The sequence below is a fragment of the Phodopus roborovskii genome, unplaced genomic scaffold (genome assembly GCF_943737965.1).
Source record: "Phodopus roborovskii unplaced genomic scaffold, PHOROB, whole genome shotgun sequence".
Classification (NCBI taxonomy): domain Eukaryota; kingdom Metazoa; phylum Chordata; class Mammalia; order Rodentia; family Cricetidae; genus Phodopus; species Phodopus roborovskii.
This window is the reverse complement of record NW_026126480.1, coordinates 26,698,470-26,718,190: the sequence shown is the minus strand read 5'-3', so window position 1 is coordinate 26,718,190 and position 19,721 is coordinate 26,698,470. Positions and strand designations below refer to the sequence as shown.

The window sequence follows — 19,721 nt, the reverse complement described above, 5'->3', positions numbered from 1 at the left end:
TTCTGCCTTTTATTTGAATTGAGGTCTCTTGTTGGCCTGGGACTTTTGTCAGTAAGGCTGGGCTAGTTAGTCTGAGAGCCTCCAAGACAGGTGTTATAGTGCCTGACTTTTTATATGGGTGCTGGAAATTCAAATGTCTTCATTCTTGTGAGACAAGAGCCTTCCCCTACTGAGTCATCTCCACCCCCACTGAGCCATCTGCACCAAGGATTGCTGTTGTCTGACTCCACCCTATGCTTTACTGAGCATTGCCAGAGCCTGGCCTAAGCCTCCATAATGCCTCCAAGAGGGGTGCTGCAGGAATCACTTCACTGTAGTCACACTGGTTGCCTCTTTATGAGCCACAAGCACTGTGCTTAATAATTGTAGCTGTACTCAAACCTCTTAACTGGAGTGCAAGGCTCTGTTTTTTTTTTTTTTTTTTCTGAAAACCTAGGATTCCCTGTAGCTTTGTGCTCCTTATTATTATTTTTGAAATTATTATTATTATTATTATTATTATTATTTTACATATTGATCCCAGTTCCCTTTCCCTCCCATCCTCCCATACCTCCCAACCCCCCTCCCATTCCATTCCCACCCACTCCACAAGTAGGATAATGCCTTCCAGGAGGGATCATCAAAATCTGTCAAGTCATTTGGAGTAGGGTCTAGGCCCTCCCTCCTGTCTCTAGGCTAAGGGAGTATCCCCCACGGGGAATGTGCTCCCAAAGTCCTTTTGTGCACCAGGGATACATCCTGGTTCCACTGTCAGAGGTCCCCTTATTTACACAAGGTGAACTTTGGGGGGAAAATAAATAAATAAAAAAAATAAGAGCAACATACAACTTTGGGTTTCTGATAGCCTTGAAAAAGCAGGTGATTTGGTAGTCAACTTCAAGTTGACATTCTGACCAGGCTGGGCTAGAATTGAACCAAGTAGTGCAAGTGGTCTAGGCTGGTCTACATAGACCCTCCTACAGGGCTTGCACTAACGTGCAGGTACATGGAGTTCAGGTGGTCTAGGTTGGTATGCATAGTGCTCCCTGCAGGCCTCATGCTGATTTGTATGTTCATGGAGCTCAGGTCAGGCTGGTGTGCATAGCACTCCCTGTGGACTCATGCTGACTCACAAGTGTTACATTATTTCTAGGCATCTGAGTTGGGGTTTTGTAGTAACATATTGTCATCTCTATCACAGCATGGTGGATCAGAAATGGCCTCTGTTTTCTTGTTCTCTTATGTTTGAATCTTCTTTATCAAACATTTCTGCAAAGCACATGCATTACTTTATAATGAGAAAACGAATCAATAAATACTGTTTTATGAAAGGTTACACCACAGCCTGGAAATGCACAGTGTGGATAAAATGCCCAGATCAGACGAAAGGCACTTGCTATTTCCCTAGATGCCTCACGGGTAGCAATTCATTCTCCTTTGCCTTTTTGGGATAAGGGTCCTTTGTCCTGATTTATTCCCAGCCTCCGATTCATAAATCCATGGTTTTGCCCACAGCAAGGCACAACAGCTCCATCACAATAAAAAATGAAGGAGAAAAGTCAAAGGATTCTGGGCCTGAGGCAACTAGATGGCTTACTTCATTCCAAAGCAAGTACCAGGAGAAAGTTTCAACAACCCTAAATAAATCGGGAGTGTCTTTTGGAATTTCCTATAAGATCATTTATCTTATAGGTTCTAGGAAGCTCACGATTAAACTGGTCTAAGAGGACAGTTGCCTCCCAAGTTTGGGGCATGATGCTGTATACTGGGTAGAGAATCTGTGGTTCCAAGATTTACCCTCTTCCCACAGACTAGCCAGGGGGAAAAAGACAGTGACTTTGATACTAGGTGGTATAGCCCTATGAGATGGGCCTGTTGGAGGTGATGTCCCTCTGGTTCAGGGGAGGTTAGGATTGGGGGGGTTGTCAGGAGCCCTTTCACCCTAGAGAGGGATTGTGAGATAGCTCAGTTGGTAAAATTGCTTGCCATACAAGTGTGAAGACCCTAGTTCAGATTTCCAGCAGCCAGGTAAAAAGCCAGACCTGTGGCATATGCCTGTATTGCCAGTACTGGGAAGGTGGAGACCAGAGGACCCTTGGGATTTGCTGGCCAGTGTTGCTGAATCAGTGAGCACCAAGTTCATTGAGAAATCCTATCTTAACACCCACCCGTCACCCCCATCCCCCACCCCCTCACACATTCACACACACACACACACACACACACACACACACACACACACACACACACACACCCCTATATGGTGGCCTGCAAAGGTGACTCAGCAGTAAGGGCTTACAATGCTCTTGTAGGTGACGCTAGTTCAGTTTCCAGCACCCAGAATGGGTAGCTCAAAACAACCTATAACTCCAACTCCAGGACACCCAGTGCTTTCTTCTAGCCTCCATGGCCATCCGTGCTCAGATGCACAGACTCCCATGCTCCCATCCCCCCATCCCCACACAAAGACACGTGCACATATACATACTTTAAAAAGAAATGTTGGGGGAAATGAGGTGAAGAGTGATAGAGGAGTGTGCCTGACATTGGTCTTGGGCCTCCACAGTTACATGAACATGTACACATGCACACACCATAACACACACAAACTTCTGACGGGGGGGGGTGGCGGCAATTGATGGCCTTCATGACTGGGAAGGGTGAACTATGCAGTGATAGTAGGGACAGTAAATGAAGAGCCACAGTGACACGACAATGAGAGGGGCAGCTTACAGTTACTATCTTAGCCACAACACTCACTGCTAGCCATTGTGATGGCTTAATAAGGGTCACTAGGGCATCAAACTCCCGTGAAAGCTACTGAAAACTCAGCATGTAAAATACTATTAAAATGGGGAACATAATACATACTCATGAGGTGGCTTGTGAGGACTTTCTTTTCATCTCACATATGAAGAAACCAAGGACCTGAGGAGTACACACTTTGCCCAAGGCCAGATATAATGGTGCATGCCTGTGATCTCAGACATGGGGGCTGAGGCTGGAGGGTCACAGTGAGCTTAAGGTCAGCCCAGGTGACACAGTAAGATACTACTTGCAAAAGAGAAAAACCAAGGAAGACGGTGGATGGGAAGGAAAGAAGGAATGAAGGGAGAATATGATTAGGGTCACTATTACAGCTTGTGTTCAGAGAATACAAGTAAGGAAGGAAGCAGAGTGGAGGGGACTCGTGTGGTGATAGGGAGAGCAGGGAATGGATAAGCACTGGCATTAGCACCCGGTTCTGCAGTGACCCAGCTTAGCACCTGGCTCACCTGCAGCTATTCTCCCCATCAGTGTGCAGGGACGACTCTGCCCTTCGCAGGCCCAGGCGGATGAAGGAATGGTACAGGGTGAGCGCCACATCACTGAGGCTGTGGATGCCATCTGGCTCATCGTAGACATTCTCCCAGTAGGAGCGGAGGCCAGGGGTGCCCGCAGGATAGTTTCCATACAGGTAAGAATCCAGCTGCCCAATGATTTCCTGGTTCACTATGGCTTCAAACTTTCGGGCAAAGAAGGTGGGCCGGGCTGTCTGCTATGCTCAGGAGAGATACAAGAGAAAATTTTACCATCAAGCAATCGGGGTGGGGGTGTGGGTGCCATCATCCTATATCCTACAAAGAAAGTAAAGGCACTACAGTAAGCCAGCCAGGTACAAACTCCAGCCCCACGACTCCATAACCTGCCTAACCCCTATAAAATGGGTTAGGATGAGAGGGGGATGATGCCAGTACCCACAAGACATCAAAGCATGGTGGGCACTTAGGAATCGCCACTCAAATGACCCTGAAATAAATTGAATCGTGGGTGGTCAGCACCAAGTTGGTGCTCCCTGTTTCATTGAAGGTCAGAGATGAGCAATTTTAGTTGGCTGGGAGAATGCCTTAAAATCAGATTCACTGGTAATATTTACAAAGTGGAAGATTCGCAGAAACAGTTCTGGCTTCCTTTTAAGTAGCAACTGTCGTGGGAAACCCAGGTCCCATTCTGAAGTGGCAATTGTAGGTAAACTGGAATGGCAGCCCATCCCTTTAGATAAGACTGGACTCTTCTTCCTGCCATTGTTCCCACCGTTCCTTAGTGTCACCTGGCATCTTAGCTGATTGGTAGGCTTACCAGGGACACTCCAGGGATGACGCTTCACATGCTCTAGAAGCTACGACACTCTGCATTTGATAGGTTTTCCAAGTTACTCCAAAGGAAAACCCAGTCACTTACATATGGGACTCCACATTGTCTCTGATCCTTCCTCTCTTCCATTCCAAAATTTGTCTCAATTAACCTTGAATTTCAGGACCACAAGTCTGCTAGATTAACACTTTACAATGGCAATAAAATCTTCCCTTCAACTAGCATCTGTGTCCTGTTCACCAACAAGACTACATACAAGCTATCTCAGAGCACTGATCAGCCAGACTGTGGTCTGAGTAAGACTTTCAGCCAGGCAAACCCACAGCCCCTTGCCCTTTTCTCTTACTCAGTCAACAACTTTGGTGACTTTCAGAAATGTAAATCCCAAATAAAATTCCCAACTGACTATAATGTTTCCCATGTAAACTGAGAACTCATAGAAATGGGCCCAGAGGAAGAAAGGGATTTATTCAGATATACAGCAAATCAGTGGCTGATCCACGATGAAGACTTAGGGTTTAAAGTCTGAGACAATATATGCTGATTGGGGGCAGGAGGCAGTTCAGTTTGTGAAGTGTTTGCTATACCAAGCATCCTCATTTGAGTTGGATTTCTGGACCTATGTAAAAATGCTGGCCACAGTGATGTGTGCCCATAATGCCAGGGCTACAGAGGTAGTGATGGGCAGATCCTTAGGACTTCATCAGGGAATTCTGGGTTCGGTGAGAGCTTCTGCTTCATGGATAGTATTGTGAAAATACCCTCTTGGGAGACTTAAATATCTATTCCCTCTTGATAAGGGCCCAATGACAAAGTTCAGTTAAACTAGTGATCACCCTGGGGAACCAATGAGTTTGTTAGGCTTACTTATAGAGCATTTGTGAGGGGTTACAGGCAGGAGTATGGGTGACTATAAAGCACCTTGAAAGTCTACACTGAGAAGAAATGATGGCCCCATAGCTACACAGATGGGTCCTCTTCATGCTAAACTTCCCTAGCCTATAGCCTCTATCCTCTCCCTGAGAACCCCAGGGCCATATGCAATTAGGACAGAACAGCCAGCTAGCTACTCAGGTGAGAGTTCAGTGATCCTGTTGACCCCTCCTATGCAGGAATGTTCACAGTCCACAGGCCACATCATGTGCAAGCAGGCACAGCTGATCTCATAAAGATTGAGGCTGTTTTGCCTAGAGGACTGAGTTCTACAATTGAGTTCTACAACAGTGTCCAGAGAAACAGCACCTGATGCTGGCCTCTACAAACACACACACACACACACACACACACACACACACACACACACACACACATTCATTGTGCACATAAAGAAAAAACACACACAAAGCACCTGCCATCTGTAAGCCAGGGCTTCACAAACCTCTTCAGGAGAGGACTAGACAGTAGGTATGAAAAGCATGGAAACTTCTGAACACTGAAGCAAGGAAATACCCCAAGACAAAATGATAAGTGAGTGGGGATAGCTGTGTCCCAACAGAACTTTATTATAAGAGTACACTCTGGCCACGGAGTTGTACTGTGCTGACCTTTGTCCAGTACTGTATAAAGAACTAAAATACAGCCCTGTCCCTTGAGGAGTTCCCTCAGGCCAACTGTTGCTATGGATCGAGCATGGTGTACCCTTCAGAGAACTAATAGCCTCAATAATGACACTGATAACTCTGGGAATATTGTACAAAGGGTATCACAAGTCTTGACCTCAGCCTCTCAGAACTCAGTCAGGCAGGTTCATAACTCCCATTCTACAGATGAAGACATGAATCTCAGAGAGGGAACTAATACTCAGGAAATGCCCATTGCCCCAACACTTGAACCAAATCCCACAGCTCCAACCCATAATTTTTTTTTAATCATATCCCTCTAGGATAAACTGGTGAGTGAGCAGGAAGCCTCTAAGAAAGAAACATCCTGGGCATGGTGCTCAACATCTCATCACCTTCATTTCCTGAGCCCTGGTACCTCTGTACTGGAAAGGGGTTGGATAGTACTAGGGGGTCAGCCTACTTGAGTTCATGCCCTCTCCTACTTCAGAGGTGTGCATGTCTTTAGGCATATCATCCAACCTCAATTTTCCTCAATTGGGTGCAGAAGCATGAGTTACTAGCGCATGTTATCAGTTGCTGTTAAGTGATCACCATGGTCACTTCATTTGGCTACTAGGTTTCCTGTTGACCTACAGGTTGACATTACCTAGGGATGATAACCAGTCTCACTGGAAAGATGGCTTCCATCTCTACCTGTTATTCTGCTATTCTCTGACTGCAGGTTGATCTTTTAGAAGGGCATGCTTCTTTTTTTAAGACTGTGTGTGAGTGAATGTGTGTGTACGTGAATGCCACATGTATGTGAGTTCCCAAAGAGGCCAAGAGAGGGGGCTGGATCCCCTGAAGCTGGGGATCCATCTGACATGGTGATGGGAACTGAACTCAGGTTCTCTAGAAGAACAGGAAGATTCTGAACCACTGAGCCATCTCTCTAGCCCCAAGGGTATAAGTTTTTTGTTTTTTTATCATTCTCTTCCTCAGAATTCATTAGAAAATAACTCTTTGCTTCTAACAGACAGCAGAGAGTCTAGATGTTGAAGGATAGCCATGTCTTTACTTACTGCAAAAGAAAGAGTTGTGTGCTTGATTCATTGGAGACCAAGATGTCCCCAGGATGTTGTGACTGTCATACAGATGCTACCACTAGGAACAGCCTGAGGTAGTGAGCTGATTCCTAGGAATCAGCATACCAAGGCTCTGGGCTGCTGTCTCTAAATGCTGAATGTCTGCAGCAAGGGCAGGAATCACCCTAGACAAAGGAATGGCCACTCTTTCTTTTGGGTATATAAGGCATTGCCCCTGCTGTCTTCTTGCTCTGCACATCCTTTCTGCATGGACAGTTAGTAGAGTCCCAAATCACCCAAGTTTATTCTCAAATTAGCATGAGTCTGGGGGTCCTTTGGCAGTTCTCAGTGCATCATCAAATATAGGCAGCTAAAGATGATAAGTGGGGATGTTGGAGAATAATATCACCAGGAAAATGGCTGCTTTTTCTATGTCCACAGAGGCACAGAGCCAGTGGGGACTAATGGGAAAAGTCCCACATACCCACCTATTCTTAGCCCTACCAAATTCATTAGCTACATGGCCACAAAAATAATTTTATTTCCTCCATGCTTCAGCATCACTACCTACAAAGCAGATGATACCCATCCCAGAGAAGAGTATCTTGCACACAGCTGGTCAAGAGTATATCTAACATGGCAGCACCCTAATCACATGGTGATCTTCTACATGGTCCCTGTTTGGTCCTGACATTGAGCTGTGCAAGAAGCTGAGGTTCTGCATCCTGGACAAGACTCCTGGCTTATGGCAAGCAGGTGAGCATTTCTTTCCCTGCTATCTCCACATTGCTTAGCATTGCACAGTGAAATGCTGCGCAGAGACAGCTGTAAAAGTAATGGTGTTTCCATCTCTTGTTATTCCTCCAAGTTTACGGAACATGGTGCTCTCCCAACCTGGATGCTCCTCAGGTTTTTTTTTTATATTCTATATTCTATATTCTAGATTTTTCTGGAGACCAGTGGTTCTCAACGAGGGGCAAGTTTGAACTTAGAGCACACTTTGGGACATTGTGAGACACCTTTGGTCATGCCAGTTGATGATGCAGGTTGAAAAGTCAACTGCATCTATGGGTAGAGACCAGAGAGGATGGTCCCCAACAGCACAGTGATCCAGCCATAATGACAAGAGTACTGGGGTAAAAATCAAACAAACAAACAAAAAACAAAACAAAACCTGCTCTCAATATAGTCAAGCATATATCCAGAAAAATTGTTTTAGCAAATATTCCAGGGGATTGTGACTGAGAGGCAATAGTGCAAAGACAATGGGAATGACCTTGGAAAGTGATGCTTTGGATTACATTATCTTTTATAGCATCCACGAGTCAGCACCCTACCCATATGAGTGTGTGTGTGTGTGTGTGTGTGTGTGTGCATGTGCGTGTGCATGTATGTGTAGTGCCTTTGCATGTGTGTATGGAGCTTAGAAGATGTCAAGTATCCCCTGACAAGGGGTCTCTGCCTTGAGACAGGTGTTTCACTGAACCCAGACCTTACAATTTTCAACTAGCCTACTGGCCACTATGTCTTATGGCTTTTCCTATCTCCCATTCCTCAGCACTGGGGTTAAAGGCATAGCCATTCCAGTCTTCTATTGAGGGTACTGTGTAGCACTCACTCTTCTCCACTGAGCCATTTCTATCACCTGGGACGTGTGATCAGGTTTCTGAGCATTTGCACCTCAGTTTCTTTATCTCTAAGATGGAAGGATCATAACAGCAGCAACACACACACGTCTGTGCTATTGGAAGGTTGAGTCAATCTGGGGAGGATAGTTCAGCCACTTGGCATGGGACAAAGCTTGCTAACCACCGGTTATAGCCAGGCTGGGCAGTGAGGATAAGACAGCTCATAGGTGTGGCCTTAAAGGCTTGCAGTGGCTTCCTAGGAAGGTGTGGTGGGACAGGTGGACTCACCTGGAAGCGATGGAAGTCCTGAGGCTTGAAGTCATTGGGAGAGCAGCCACACCAGTCCACAATGTGCTTATACTGGCACTTGCAGCCCAGCTTGCGGTTCCAGTTGGTGATGCGCAGGTTGTTATCTACCATGGTGTCGCAGTGGGGGCTGTTCTCCAGGACCGTGTGGAAAAAGGACTGTAGAGGAGGAAAGGTCATGCCTGAGAACCCAATAACACACAACCAATGTGTCCGATTGGCATGTCCCTCCTTGAGGGCCATCATGTGCTCTCCAGGACACCACTATCCAGTCTATCCCAGGGTGCAGATGCCTGTTTTGTCTTCACTGGCTAATTCTACTTATAAGTCTATTGCCTTGAACATCCCTTCCCTAGTGCTTAGAATCTCATATAAAGATGTCTCTGTCTCTTATAACCTAGGATATCTGCTGTGTGTTTAACAGGTAGGAAGAGTTTCTCAGGATGTATCAACAAATGGGGACCAGAAGCAAACACGACAGACAGCTTCCCAGGAAACTACAGGCTGCAAGGGCTCTTGCTTGCAAAGAGGCAGATTAGAAACCAACAGGTTTCAGGAAGGCCAGACTCATGAGTCCACCCATATACTGTGATTACAGTGAAGAGAAGGTCAGGGCTGCTTGATGTTCATGGTGGCAAACTAAGGTCCATCACTCTCACTACAGCACAAGAAAAAGTGGGTGGGAGAGATGCTGCTATTGGTAGTGCTGGACCAGAAGTCACTGCACTAAGATAGTGTGGCTAGTACAGGGGGTTAAGGATGTACTTGCTGTCCATGGTACTTAATCAGGAGCCACTGAGCTCACAGTGGATACTGAGGGGCTGTCTTCTGTCCATGGTGTTGAAGGAGCCCACACAGTGTGGCCATAAACAAGTAAAGGTGGACTGGATGCTTTCTGTTGTAATGCATCAGGACCCATAGTCCTTTCCTAATTCTAGGACTCTTGGCCAGTTCTTTCAAGGATTCTGAGAAAGAGGTAATGCTGGGAGGAAAAGAGAGGCAGAGAGGAGACACAATGAGATACTGAAAGAGAAGGATAAGAGAGATTTCTATTTCAACACTATATTATAACAAGCTCTGTCAACTGGAGAATACGCCTCCTCCTGGACCCTGGTCCCCAGGGGAAGATGTTGGTGGATATGTGTCTGATTGTTGCAAATTTATGGACATAGCCCTTAGATTTCTTCTGAGCCCTGGAGCTGTCCAGGAAAGAACAAGCAGGCAGACACAGTACAATGGAAGAAGAGGGTCTGACAGAGACCCTGGGGACATGTTTTAGTGCTGAGGCAGGGGTGGGAAGTGAGTGCACTCAGTCAGAGCTGTGGGTACCCATGATGTGGTTGGCATATTGCTGAGAACAACCAAACTCTCAGAGAATCTTTTCTAAATGGGTGGACGGGCAAAATGAAGCTCCACCTGCCACTCAACTCCACTCACTTGTCTTCCTGTGATGCTAATGACATTGGCAGGGGACCTGGATTTAAACTTGAATTGTCTACAAGCCCACAGAGGCACCTCTCTTCCATCAAGCAGTGGGGAAAAGTACCCAATTACCAATTGCCCTGTGTCCTTTATAACGATGCAGAAATTCCCTGCAAGATAATGGATGAGGAGGTTATCAGAATGGAGAGAAAAGGTGATTTTCGCTGAAATAGGATTAAAAGCTGATGACTTAACATGTGCACAGAATAGTAAAACCTGGCTCAGAGAGGCTGGGTTTCTCCTCACACTGAGGCAAGTGGACAGCCAGCCCTCCTGGGAGCTGGCTTATGACCTGATAATACATGGGAACCATCCATAGAGATGCATGGTCTGTTCCAGGCTGTATGATCAGAGCTTGAGGCCCAACAGGGGGGAAGCAGAGAACTACACATGAGCAATGCCACAGAACAAGCACTTTTTTTTGAGGTTAGATGTTAGGATAAAACAGGCTAGAGGTCAGGGAGACGAAACTAGAAGCTCCTGTCTCAGAACTGATAAGGCAGCTTCCAGCATGTGACAGGCAACATATAAGGATGTGCCTGGCTGTTTTAAAATGGTCTGGAGCCTTATGCATGGGGACTGTACCTTGATGTTACAAAAGATCCAGGGGCTTGTTGAATATGCTTCCTAAGAAGGACTGAGCCCTGAACATTTGGCCATGACAATGGAGAGGGCCAGTGAAAGATCCCATTTGGTTTTCTGAGGGCAATTTTGAATCGTGTGTGTGTGTGTGAGAGAGAGAGAGAGAGAGAGAGAGAGAGAGAGAGAGAGAGAGAGAGAGAGAGAGAGAGAGAGAGAGAGAGAGAGAGAGAGAATGCCATGAAGACAGCGCTATCAGAGAGTGACAGGAATGACAGAACTGTATTCAAATGAGAAGAGGGATTACTGGTGCTGAAAATGGTTATTACTTTACTGAATGATTGATGACTGGAGGATGTGTTAAGAGTTGATGTGGCTATGTCCTGGAACTGTTAGCATGCATGCACAATTCCAAAGAGTGTCATCAACAATCAGAGGGCTTGCAGTTTTAACACTTTTTTTTTTTTTTTTTTTTTTTTTTTTTGCTGCAAAATAACAGTAACGTCTTTTTCTAGAAAAGTCAGAATATTGGATTTTTTTTTAATGACTAATAGGGGTTGAGTGCCTCGAACAGGGCTGCTTTCTGTACTTTACATGCAGAGACCATGCAGGCTGTATGGTAGCATCCCTGAAAGTATATGTGCACCACAGTTTTTGCTATGAGGACAGGTCTTCAGGGACCAGTGTCCAGCATTGTCTGGTGATCTGTGGGACAGTCCTTGGAGACAAAATTACACTGTCAAACATTCAGTCTCTGGTAAGGCCATACCTAGGCCCTCTCCCCATCCTCTGCCTGGAATCTTTCATGGTACTCACTTCAGCCGGAAGGAGGGTGTAAGAGTAAAACTGCTTCATCTTGGTCACCAGGTCGTCTGTGGAGAATGCCACATATTCCACAAACTTCCGGTTAAGCAGGAACCAATCAGAGCCACCATCCACGGCAATGCCCTCTGGGATCCGCCTGTCTCCCAGGCGCCACATATGTGCATCACACTCCAGAAAAAGACGGTCTAGGCCCTGTTTCCGAATGAACCTGTGCAAAACAAGTTGACCTTGAGTACCTGGGCAAGAAAGGTCTTCCCAGAGCCCTCAAAACACCATCATGGTAGTCAAGGCATTTACTGATCATTTTCTGTGTGTTCACAGGAACCAGGATTTCATGTGGAGCTTATTCTTCCAGAGTGAGGCAAAGCATAGCATCTATGGGGTAGGGGTTGCCATTGCCCTATTGGATAGAAGGACCACTGGAGCCCAGCGAGCCTAGTGTAGCTACCCAGTAGCTCACCCAGCAGTGAGCAAATTCAGTCTCACCTTTACTTTTCTAGAAATCTCTCCCAACACAATGGTTGCTGTTACAGTTTGATGGATGTAGTTCATGGTCCCTCATCTTAGGACAGTGCTACACACACACACACACACACACACAAACCAGTTGGTAGTAGAATGCCTGCATAGAATGTATGAAGCCCTGGGTTCAATCTCCAGTGTCACATGACCCTGCCTGGCATGCTGACTTCACTCTAGCAATCAAGAGGTGGAGGCAGGAGGAACATAAGGTCGTCTTTAGCTACATGCTGAGCTATGGGGCCAGCTTACAGTTGATACACACAGACACATGCACACACAACACACACACATGCATACATGCATGCACACACGTCGGATGAGTGCATGTTGGGAACCTTCTGGCTGTAGGCTCCACATGGATGCCTAACTCATTAGCGTAAGGATACTTCCATTGATAGGTATTCAATAAAAGCTTGTTGCAAAGAAACTGAAAGTTCAGGAAGAAAGCTTGCTCATAGTTCTGCTATAAAAACCACAACAAAACTGTGACATGTTGGTATTAATGTGTATAGTTTTTTTTTTTTCTCTCCAGCACCAGGGTTAAAACCTAGGGCCTGAGCATGCTTGGCAGGAACTCCACCACCCAACTATAATCTATGTTCATAGCTGTTTCTCAATTCACACATTATATATGGGTTTATAAAATATTTTTTAAAAATAACAAATTATGATCTTTTGGATGTTTCATTAGCACATTAAATGACAAGATGTGGTGGCATCCTGGCACATCTAATAAGTACTTTTGTAGAAGCAGTGGGCATAAATTATGCTTTCAGGCATCTACACAAACTATAATGTGATATGAGAGCTTGTAATTCCAGTCTGGGCCTAATTCGGTGACCTTTGGTATTGCCATGACTTGATATTTACACAATCTCAGGTTGCATTTGGTTAAAACAAAACAAAACAAAACAAAAAAACAAAAATGAAAAGCCCCTCTGAGCTCTTCCCATGCAAACACAAAATTGCCCCTAACTCTCATAGTAGAAACACACACACACACACACACACACACACACACACACACACACACACACACCTCATTTAGGATTATGTAGGGCAGATGGGGCAGATGTAGCATTTCTTCTCAGTTTCTTACTCTATGCCTGTTTCTGTATCTCTGTGTCTTGGTCTCTTGTATGTATGTATGTATGTATGTATGTATGTATGTATGTATACATGTCTCTGCAGCTAGAAAAATCTAAGCTCCTTAGATGAGACCTCAGGAAGTTGGTGTGTTAGGAGTGTGGGCAAAGCTATAAGCAACTTTCTTGAACTTTCAGTTCATTCTCAGTGTGTTAGACAGTTCTAGATGCTTATGGGAGTCAAGCAGAAGGAAGAAGATACTTACTCTGATCAACTAGGTGTCCATGGGGAACCCACAGACCAGAAAGTTCCCAGTCCAGGGATCTTTCAGCTGTTCCAGCCTTCTGAGCCATGTACTGGTCCATGTATCTGTGTCTCTGAAGCTCTGAAGATTCTGTGTGAATCTTTTTCTTGCAACCTGCAGCAGCCCTGCTCCATGCTAGGCTGGCCTCACCCCTGCAGCAGCCCTGCTCCATGATAGGCTGGCCACTTTCCCAAAGACACACAGAGAATTCATATCACAGAATCTACCAGAACATCTAGGTGTTCAGAAGTCCTAGGTGTCTAGTATTTCTGATTTCACTCTTTTCCTATGAGTTCATTCTTAAAGATCAGTGGGAGCTCTTCATTATAGACACACTATCATTTCTACAGAAACAAAACTAGAGTGTGACAGGAAGTTCTGAGCTTTGCCTTGATTCTGGCTACTAATAATCACACAATAATGTCCAGTGGCTGCACAGGACCATGCTAAAATCTTTAATTTCAGATTATCTTATGTGGAAATTCACTAGTGGAAACCACACTAGTAAAGAGAAAGTTAAAAACAACCTGTGGGTGGGGGGGACTAGACAATTCCTTCTTTTGTGGAGCAGCAGTTCAACCCCACATTCCATTATGGGCTAATAGGATCTTCTTGTAATTTTAATGTGTTGTCCCAGGTTATAATACTCAAATGCAATATTCATGTATGAATCATCTCCAAAATGAAATGCTCATGACTTTGGGGGACTGGGTTCCATGTTTACTGCCTTTCCAAACAGCATAAGCTGCAAATATGTGCTTTGGTTAAGTATAAGTAAATAAAGACACGCGATTCCTCAAGCCTAAAAAAAGTTTCTCATGCCACAGAAGCTACTAGGACTTTGTTTTGTCTTAGAAGATGGTAGCAGCCCAGAGTCTTGGTGTCAACCAGGGGAGCAGAGTCAACTCTTTGAGCCAATATTTGATTTAAATTTTTTCATTTACTCTGTCCTGTTCATTCACCATAACTTAAAACATAAAAGGTGAAGTTGGAAGACATGGTAAGTCTAAAGACACCCTCTTTTTTTTTTTATTGGTTTGGCTTCTGGCTCTTTCTTTCCCATGAGGACTGAGCACTAGTTTGCATCTATGGAACTAATTAATCAAGGATGTTTTCTCCATCATCTCAGTTTTCTCATTGCCATGGTTACCTTGGGGCATTTGGGCAACAGGTGGCGCCAAAGCAACACAGGCACTATGAAGAGCCAGGTACTGATCCTGGTTCAAGATGACTCCATGAACCCCCAATAAGAATCCCAATAGTCTACTAAATCAGATGACCCAGCAAGAGCATTGCAAAGCGATTTGCAAGCACCAGTTACCCAAGCAACGAATAAAGGCAATCATCAATCAATTCTTTATATGGTGACACCCCTCTTCCATCCCTAGCATCCTGAATCCTTTCCATGCTTTATTATTATCTACTGCACATTTTCCCCCTTATGTGCAAGGTTCTTATTTAGTTTGTCATCTGTTTCTGCTCACAAGGCATACATCCTGAGGTCGCAGAGATGTTTGTCTGTGGGTTCTCTACTGTATCCCTACAAGAATGCATTCCATGTACCAGGTACTCAGCGAATGTACTCACTCAAGGGATGAATGAACAACAAAACAGGCAGGAGCCACACCCATTAGACAATCAGGAAGTCACAGATATGACACAATTCGGTACCCATCCCATTCCTCTAACACACGTGACATGCAGCAGAGGTGTTAGAGGAATGGGTTCTCTGAAAGATTCAGTAATTTCAACCAGGCTTGGTAATCTTAGCACTTAGGAAAGTGAGGCAGGAGGCTTGCTTTAACTTTGAGGGCAGCATTGGCTATATAGTGAGTATCAGGCCAGCTGGAGCTACATAGCAAGAACTTGCCTCAAAAAACAAAACAAAACAAATAAACAAACAAAAACAAAAAACAAAACTAACCAACCAACAAACAAAATGGATAGATTAAGAAACTTATACAAAGTCATAGAGCTAGGGGTCTTGAACTTGACTCCAGCCTAACTTGTAAACTCTAGACCAGTGAGGTGCTACAGTAGAAAACAAGGTAGATGACTCTGAAATGTCCACACGAATACAGACACACACGCACACACACACCAGTATATCCAAACATGTATCTTCACACATACAAATAAACAAAACTGAAGCCATAAAACAAAGCCTGATAGCTCACAAACTCTGCAATCATTCAGTCAGTCATCTGACATGCTCACACATTACAGCCATATGAAGTAGCAGAGCTGTGAAGTCAGGCTCCTTTGTCTAAGTTCTACGTCTGGAAGTAATCCCACACTTCCTTCATCATGTGCTGCTTCAATATCTCAGCTGGAAAAGAGTGACTGAAGCAATACCTACCTCTAAATTAGTCTGAAGGCTTAAATAAAATAGTGTGTGGGAGGGCTTAATGCAGTGCTGAACATACAGTCAGCACTCCATAAAGTCATTTGGGGGTGTTGAATCTTTCTTTCATCAAAATGAGTGTTTTCAGTGTTTATCTCATTTATTATCTTTGGGAATTCAGTAGAAAGGCACTCATAGTATGTCAAGAGCCGACAAGAAGCCCCCCATGCTGGAAAGGAATGATACTTCAGCACCAAGGACAGCACCCAGCATCCCTACTTGAATTCCAGCTTGCTAATCCTTGTGATGGTGGAGGTGACAGGTGTCATACCCATCCTAATTGTGGCCTTCCTGTTGTCTTAAGTCAGGAGTTGGCTAGGAGTTAGCACTAGGTTCTGATTTGGGTAGACTCCAGCATCTTGCTGTGGGAACTAACGGGCTTAGGGCAGTCATGATTTTATCAGCCCTAGAAATTGTATTTGATATCATCCATCCCCGGATTTTTGTACTGTGACTAGGATTGAGAACACCATCTCCGTCCTTTTCTCTTCTTTAGAGGCAGAGAACAAAGTAGCTACTGACAGCTACTATTTGCTGAGTACATACTACATTTTAGGCCTGATCCATGCATTCAGTATGTACTCTCATACAGACTTTGCTCAGAGAGAGGCAGACAGACTGGGGAGTGGGGGAGAGAAAGCATACACATGGCTGGTTAGTGGCAAGGGTGAGAATAAAATGTTAACTGTCATTCTTTGGATTCCATACCCTAAACCACAAGATCATAACACCACTTTAATAAATAGAGAGAAAAATGCAAACCACAAATACACAATTTTACTTTCTATATTTCTTGTGCAGGAAAAATCAAGGGCAATGGCAAAAGGCTGATAAGAAATTTTAACTTGTGAAGATGGTCAGAGATAGCTACCACTTATTATACTATGCAGGGAAAACCAACTTGGCTTTTTACTCAAAGAGAGAAGAAAAGATGCCCAAGAGGAAATGCAGAACCAGTTGCTTGAATTCTGAGACCTACGGATTCAAGAACCCTGTGTTAGTCCAGGCTTTAAGGCCAGGTATCTGCTTGTCTGTCCTAGAAGCCAAAGTTCCATTGATGACCTTGTGGGTTTTATAGTGCACATACTGTTTGTTTGTTTGCATATGGATGCAGATGTGTGTGTGCACATGTGCATGTGTGCATGTGTAGCTGTATGTATGCATGCAGTCCCTACTTGATGTCTGGGATCTTCTTTGACTTTAGTTTTGAACAGGGTTCTCACTGACTCAAAGACTGCTTGGCCAATGAGCAGAAGGATCCCTTTGTTTCCACCCACATGCACCCCTCCCACACACTGTGATGACCAGTGGAGGTTACTTCACCCAGCTTTTTTTACACAAATACAGGGGATTCAGGTCCTCATACTTCACTAACAGAGAACCCGTTCCAGCCCCTTCATGTATTTTTAAAAACACTGTCTGCTGCTTTCTGTTTTCATTAGTAAAGTGATGCCTGTCATTCATACACTGCTTTGGACATAGAAAGAAATGCCAAAAAGAAAATAAAATTCTTTTCTACTTCTCAGTGATTATGGGAATGTATTATTTTTTTTTTATTTTAGGCTATTTTCTAACTATTCATGTTATCTTGAAAAAAAAAAAAAAACCAGAAAGGTGCATAGCAGAGTAATGGGAGAGCATGTATGAAAAGTCCTGTGCAGGGGGTGGGGAGTGAGGGTGGGCATGACACAAATTTCTAAGGTGACATGGCTCCTGAAACTCATAGGATCCCATGAGTGTAATAATTGACCAAATCAGGTGTAAGGGAAGAAAAGAGAAATGTGATCTGCTTTCTTAACTGGAGATGCAATATTAATTATGTGCTTGCTTTAGAATGCTGTGTGTTAAAGGGCAGAAGCAAGATGGTACCAAAGGACCTCCAGACAGCAGATTTACCAGGAGACTCCTGATCAGGCTCTCTGTGGACTTGCCAACTTTAGGTCAATCAGTTGCCTATTACACATCTAATGGGATTTGAGCTAGAGAATTAATTCAATGTCAGAGAAGAGAATACACACTCAGAGTCATTCTGGTACCCAATGTGGGTATGCGGCCTGCAACAGGCAGAGTCCAGACAGGAAAAGAACAGGGAGCTGCTTGTGCTGCTTCCAATATGGAGTTGGATCCTCTCCCAACCTCAACCTGACACTGGGAAGACTCTAGAAGCTTTCCTGAGAGGGAGAGTCACATGTCTATAACTTCTAAGATGCTTCTCCATCATCATCATCATCATCATCATCATCATCATCATCATCACCTGCTCCCTTTTCAAAGCAACTGTCCCAAGAGGCTATATTAATCTGCTTTCTTCTTTGTTTCTGCAGCACTGGAAATGGCACTAAGGGCCTTGCACATGGTGCCAAACTCTTCTCTAGTCCTCTTTTATTCACTTATGTATTTAAATATATTTACATGTGTTTATTTGTTTCATCTGTGTATGTACGGTCTGTCAGTCTGTATGTTTGTATGCATGTGTTCACATACCATGGTACACATGTGGAGGTCAGAGAACAATCGACAGAAATTGGTTCTTTGCTTCTACCATGTGGTTACTGGGGACTGAATTCAGGTCATCAAGTTTGGCATCAAGTATTTTTACCAAATGAACCATCAGCCATTTTAAAAAAATAAATTAATATTATCTCTGCCTGTTGGTCACTCTGTTACTCTGCCTCTGTGTCTGTCTCTCCCCTTCTTTTCCCTCCTTTCCCCTCCATGTGTGGTGTGTGTGTGTGTGTGTGTGTGTGTGTGTATGTGTGTGGTGTATGTGCACACATGTGCCATGATGTGTATGTGGACAATTCTGTGAAGTTGGTTCTCTCCTCCCACCTGTACCTGTGTTTGGGGGATCAAACTCAGATCACCAGGCTTTTATGGCCAACCACTGTAACTCACGGAGCCATCTCACTGATCTCATAATGCCTCCATTTAAAAACTTTTACTTTGAGACAGATTTCATTAAGTCTCCCAGACTGGCCTTGAACTTGCCATCTTCCTTCCTCAGCTTTCCACGTAGCTGGCATTACAGGCCTGCACCATCATGGCTGGCAAATGCTGTAAACTCTAGTAAATTCCACAGGGTTGACATTATTCTCATCACTCCAGTTGACAGACAAAGAGCTTATAACAGTGTCTCACATAGTGCTGAAGGGGGCAGGTGACTCCTGGCCTTCTGGCTTCAGAGCTTGGATGGCTCACTTTCTCTGCTGGAGCTCTTTCAGCAGCAAGCCTTAAGACCTTGGTGGTGGGGTAAGACAAAGTGATTGTCAGCCCTCAGCTTCATACTTCTTTCCACTAGAAGAACATTCACCAAGAGAAGTTGGAATGAGGTAACATATTAAAAGGGTCCAGCTTGGTGCCTTCCCATGATCTGTGAGCCATTTCAATCTGCTGTTGCTATTCACCTGCTATTCACAGAGGCAAGGCCAGTCGGAGCTAAATGCTGGAGACACACAGCTGGATTGCAGCAGAGATGACATGTTGATACAAGCATTGCTGCCTTACCATTTACATTATATCACATTCTAAATACTGGGCTCTTGGTGACTGAGAAATTACACAGAGCAGAAAATATCCTATGAGAAACTACAGTATTAGAGGGAGCTGGCTTTTCCCATTTCCCCATCCCCACACACCAAGACTTGGGTAGACTGCATCTGAGCAGAAGCAAGAAGCTCTCAGAGACATTTCCATTATTCAGGGTTCAGAATAAATTTCAGGGCTCAGGCAGGCTTCAGCTCTGCTGATGGCCCCTAGGAAATGATGAGGGCACCACCACACATCAGTCACCCCATTGGTCACACACACACACACACACACACACACACATATATGTGTATATATATA

At 44.5% G+C, this 19,721-nt stretch overlaps 1 protein-coding gene across 1 annotated transcript in view; it reads right to left on the bottom strand.

Moving 5' to 3' along the window:
• Nucleotides 1-19,721, bottom strand: part of Xylt1 (xylosyltransferase 1) — a 281,098-nt gene that overhangs the window by 15,152 nt on the left and 246,225 nt on the right. Inside the window, exons 7-9 of the mRNA XM_051192768.1 lie at nucleotides 11,551-11,767; nucleotides 8,656-8,832; nucleotides 3,255-3,517 (exon numbers count right to left, since the gene is read on the bottom strand). Coding sequence (XP_051048725.1) covers nucleotides 3,255-3,517; nucleotides 8,656-8,832; nucleotides 11,551-11,767 — 657 coding nt within the window. The remainder of the gene's footprint in view (nucleotides 1-3,254; nucleotides 3,518-8,655; nucleotides 8,833-11,550; nucleotides 11,768-19,721) is intronic.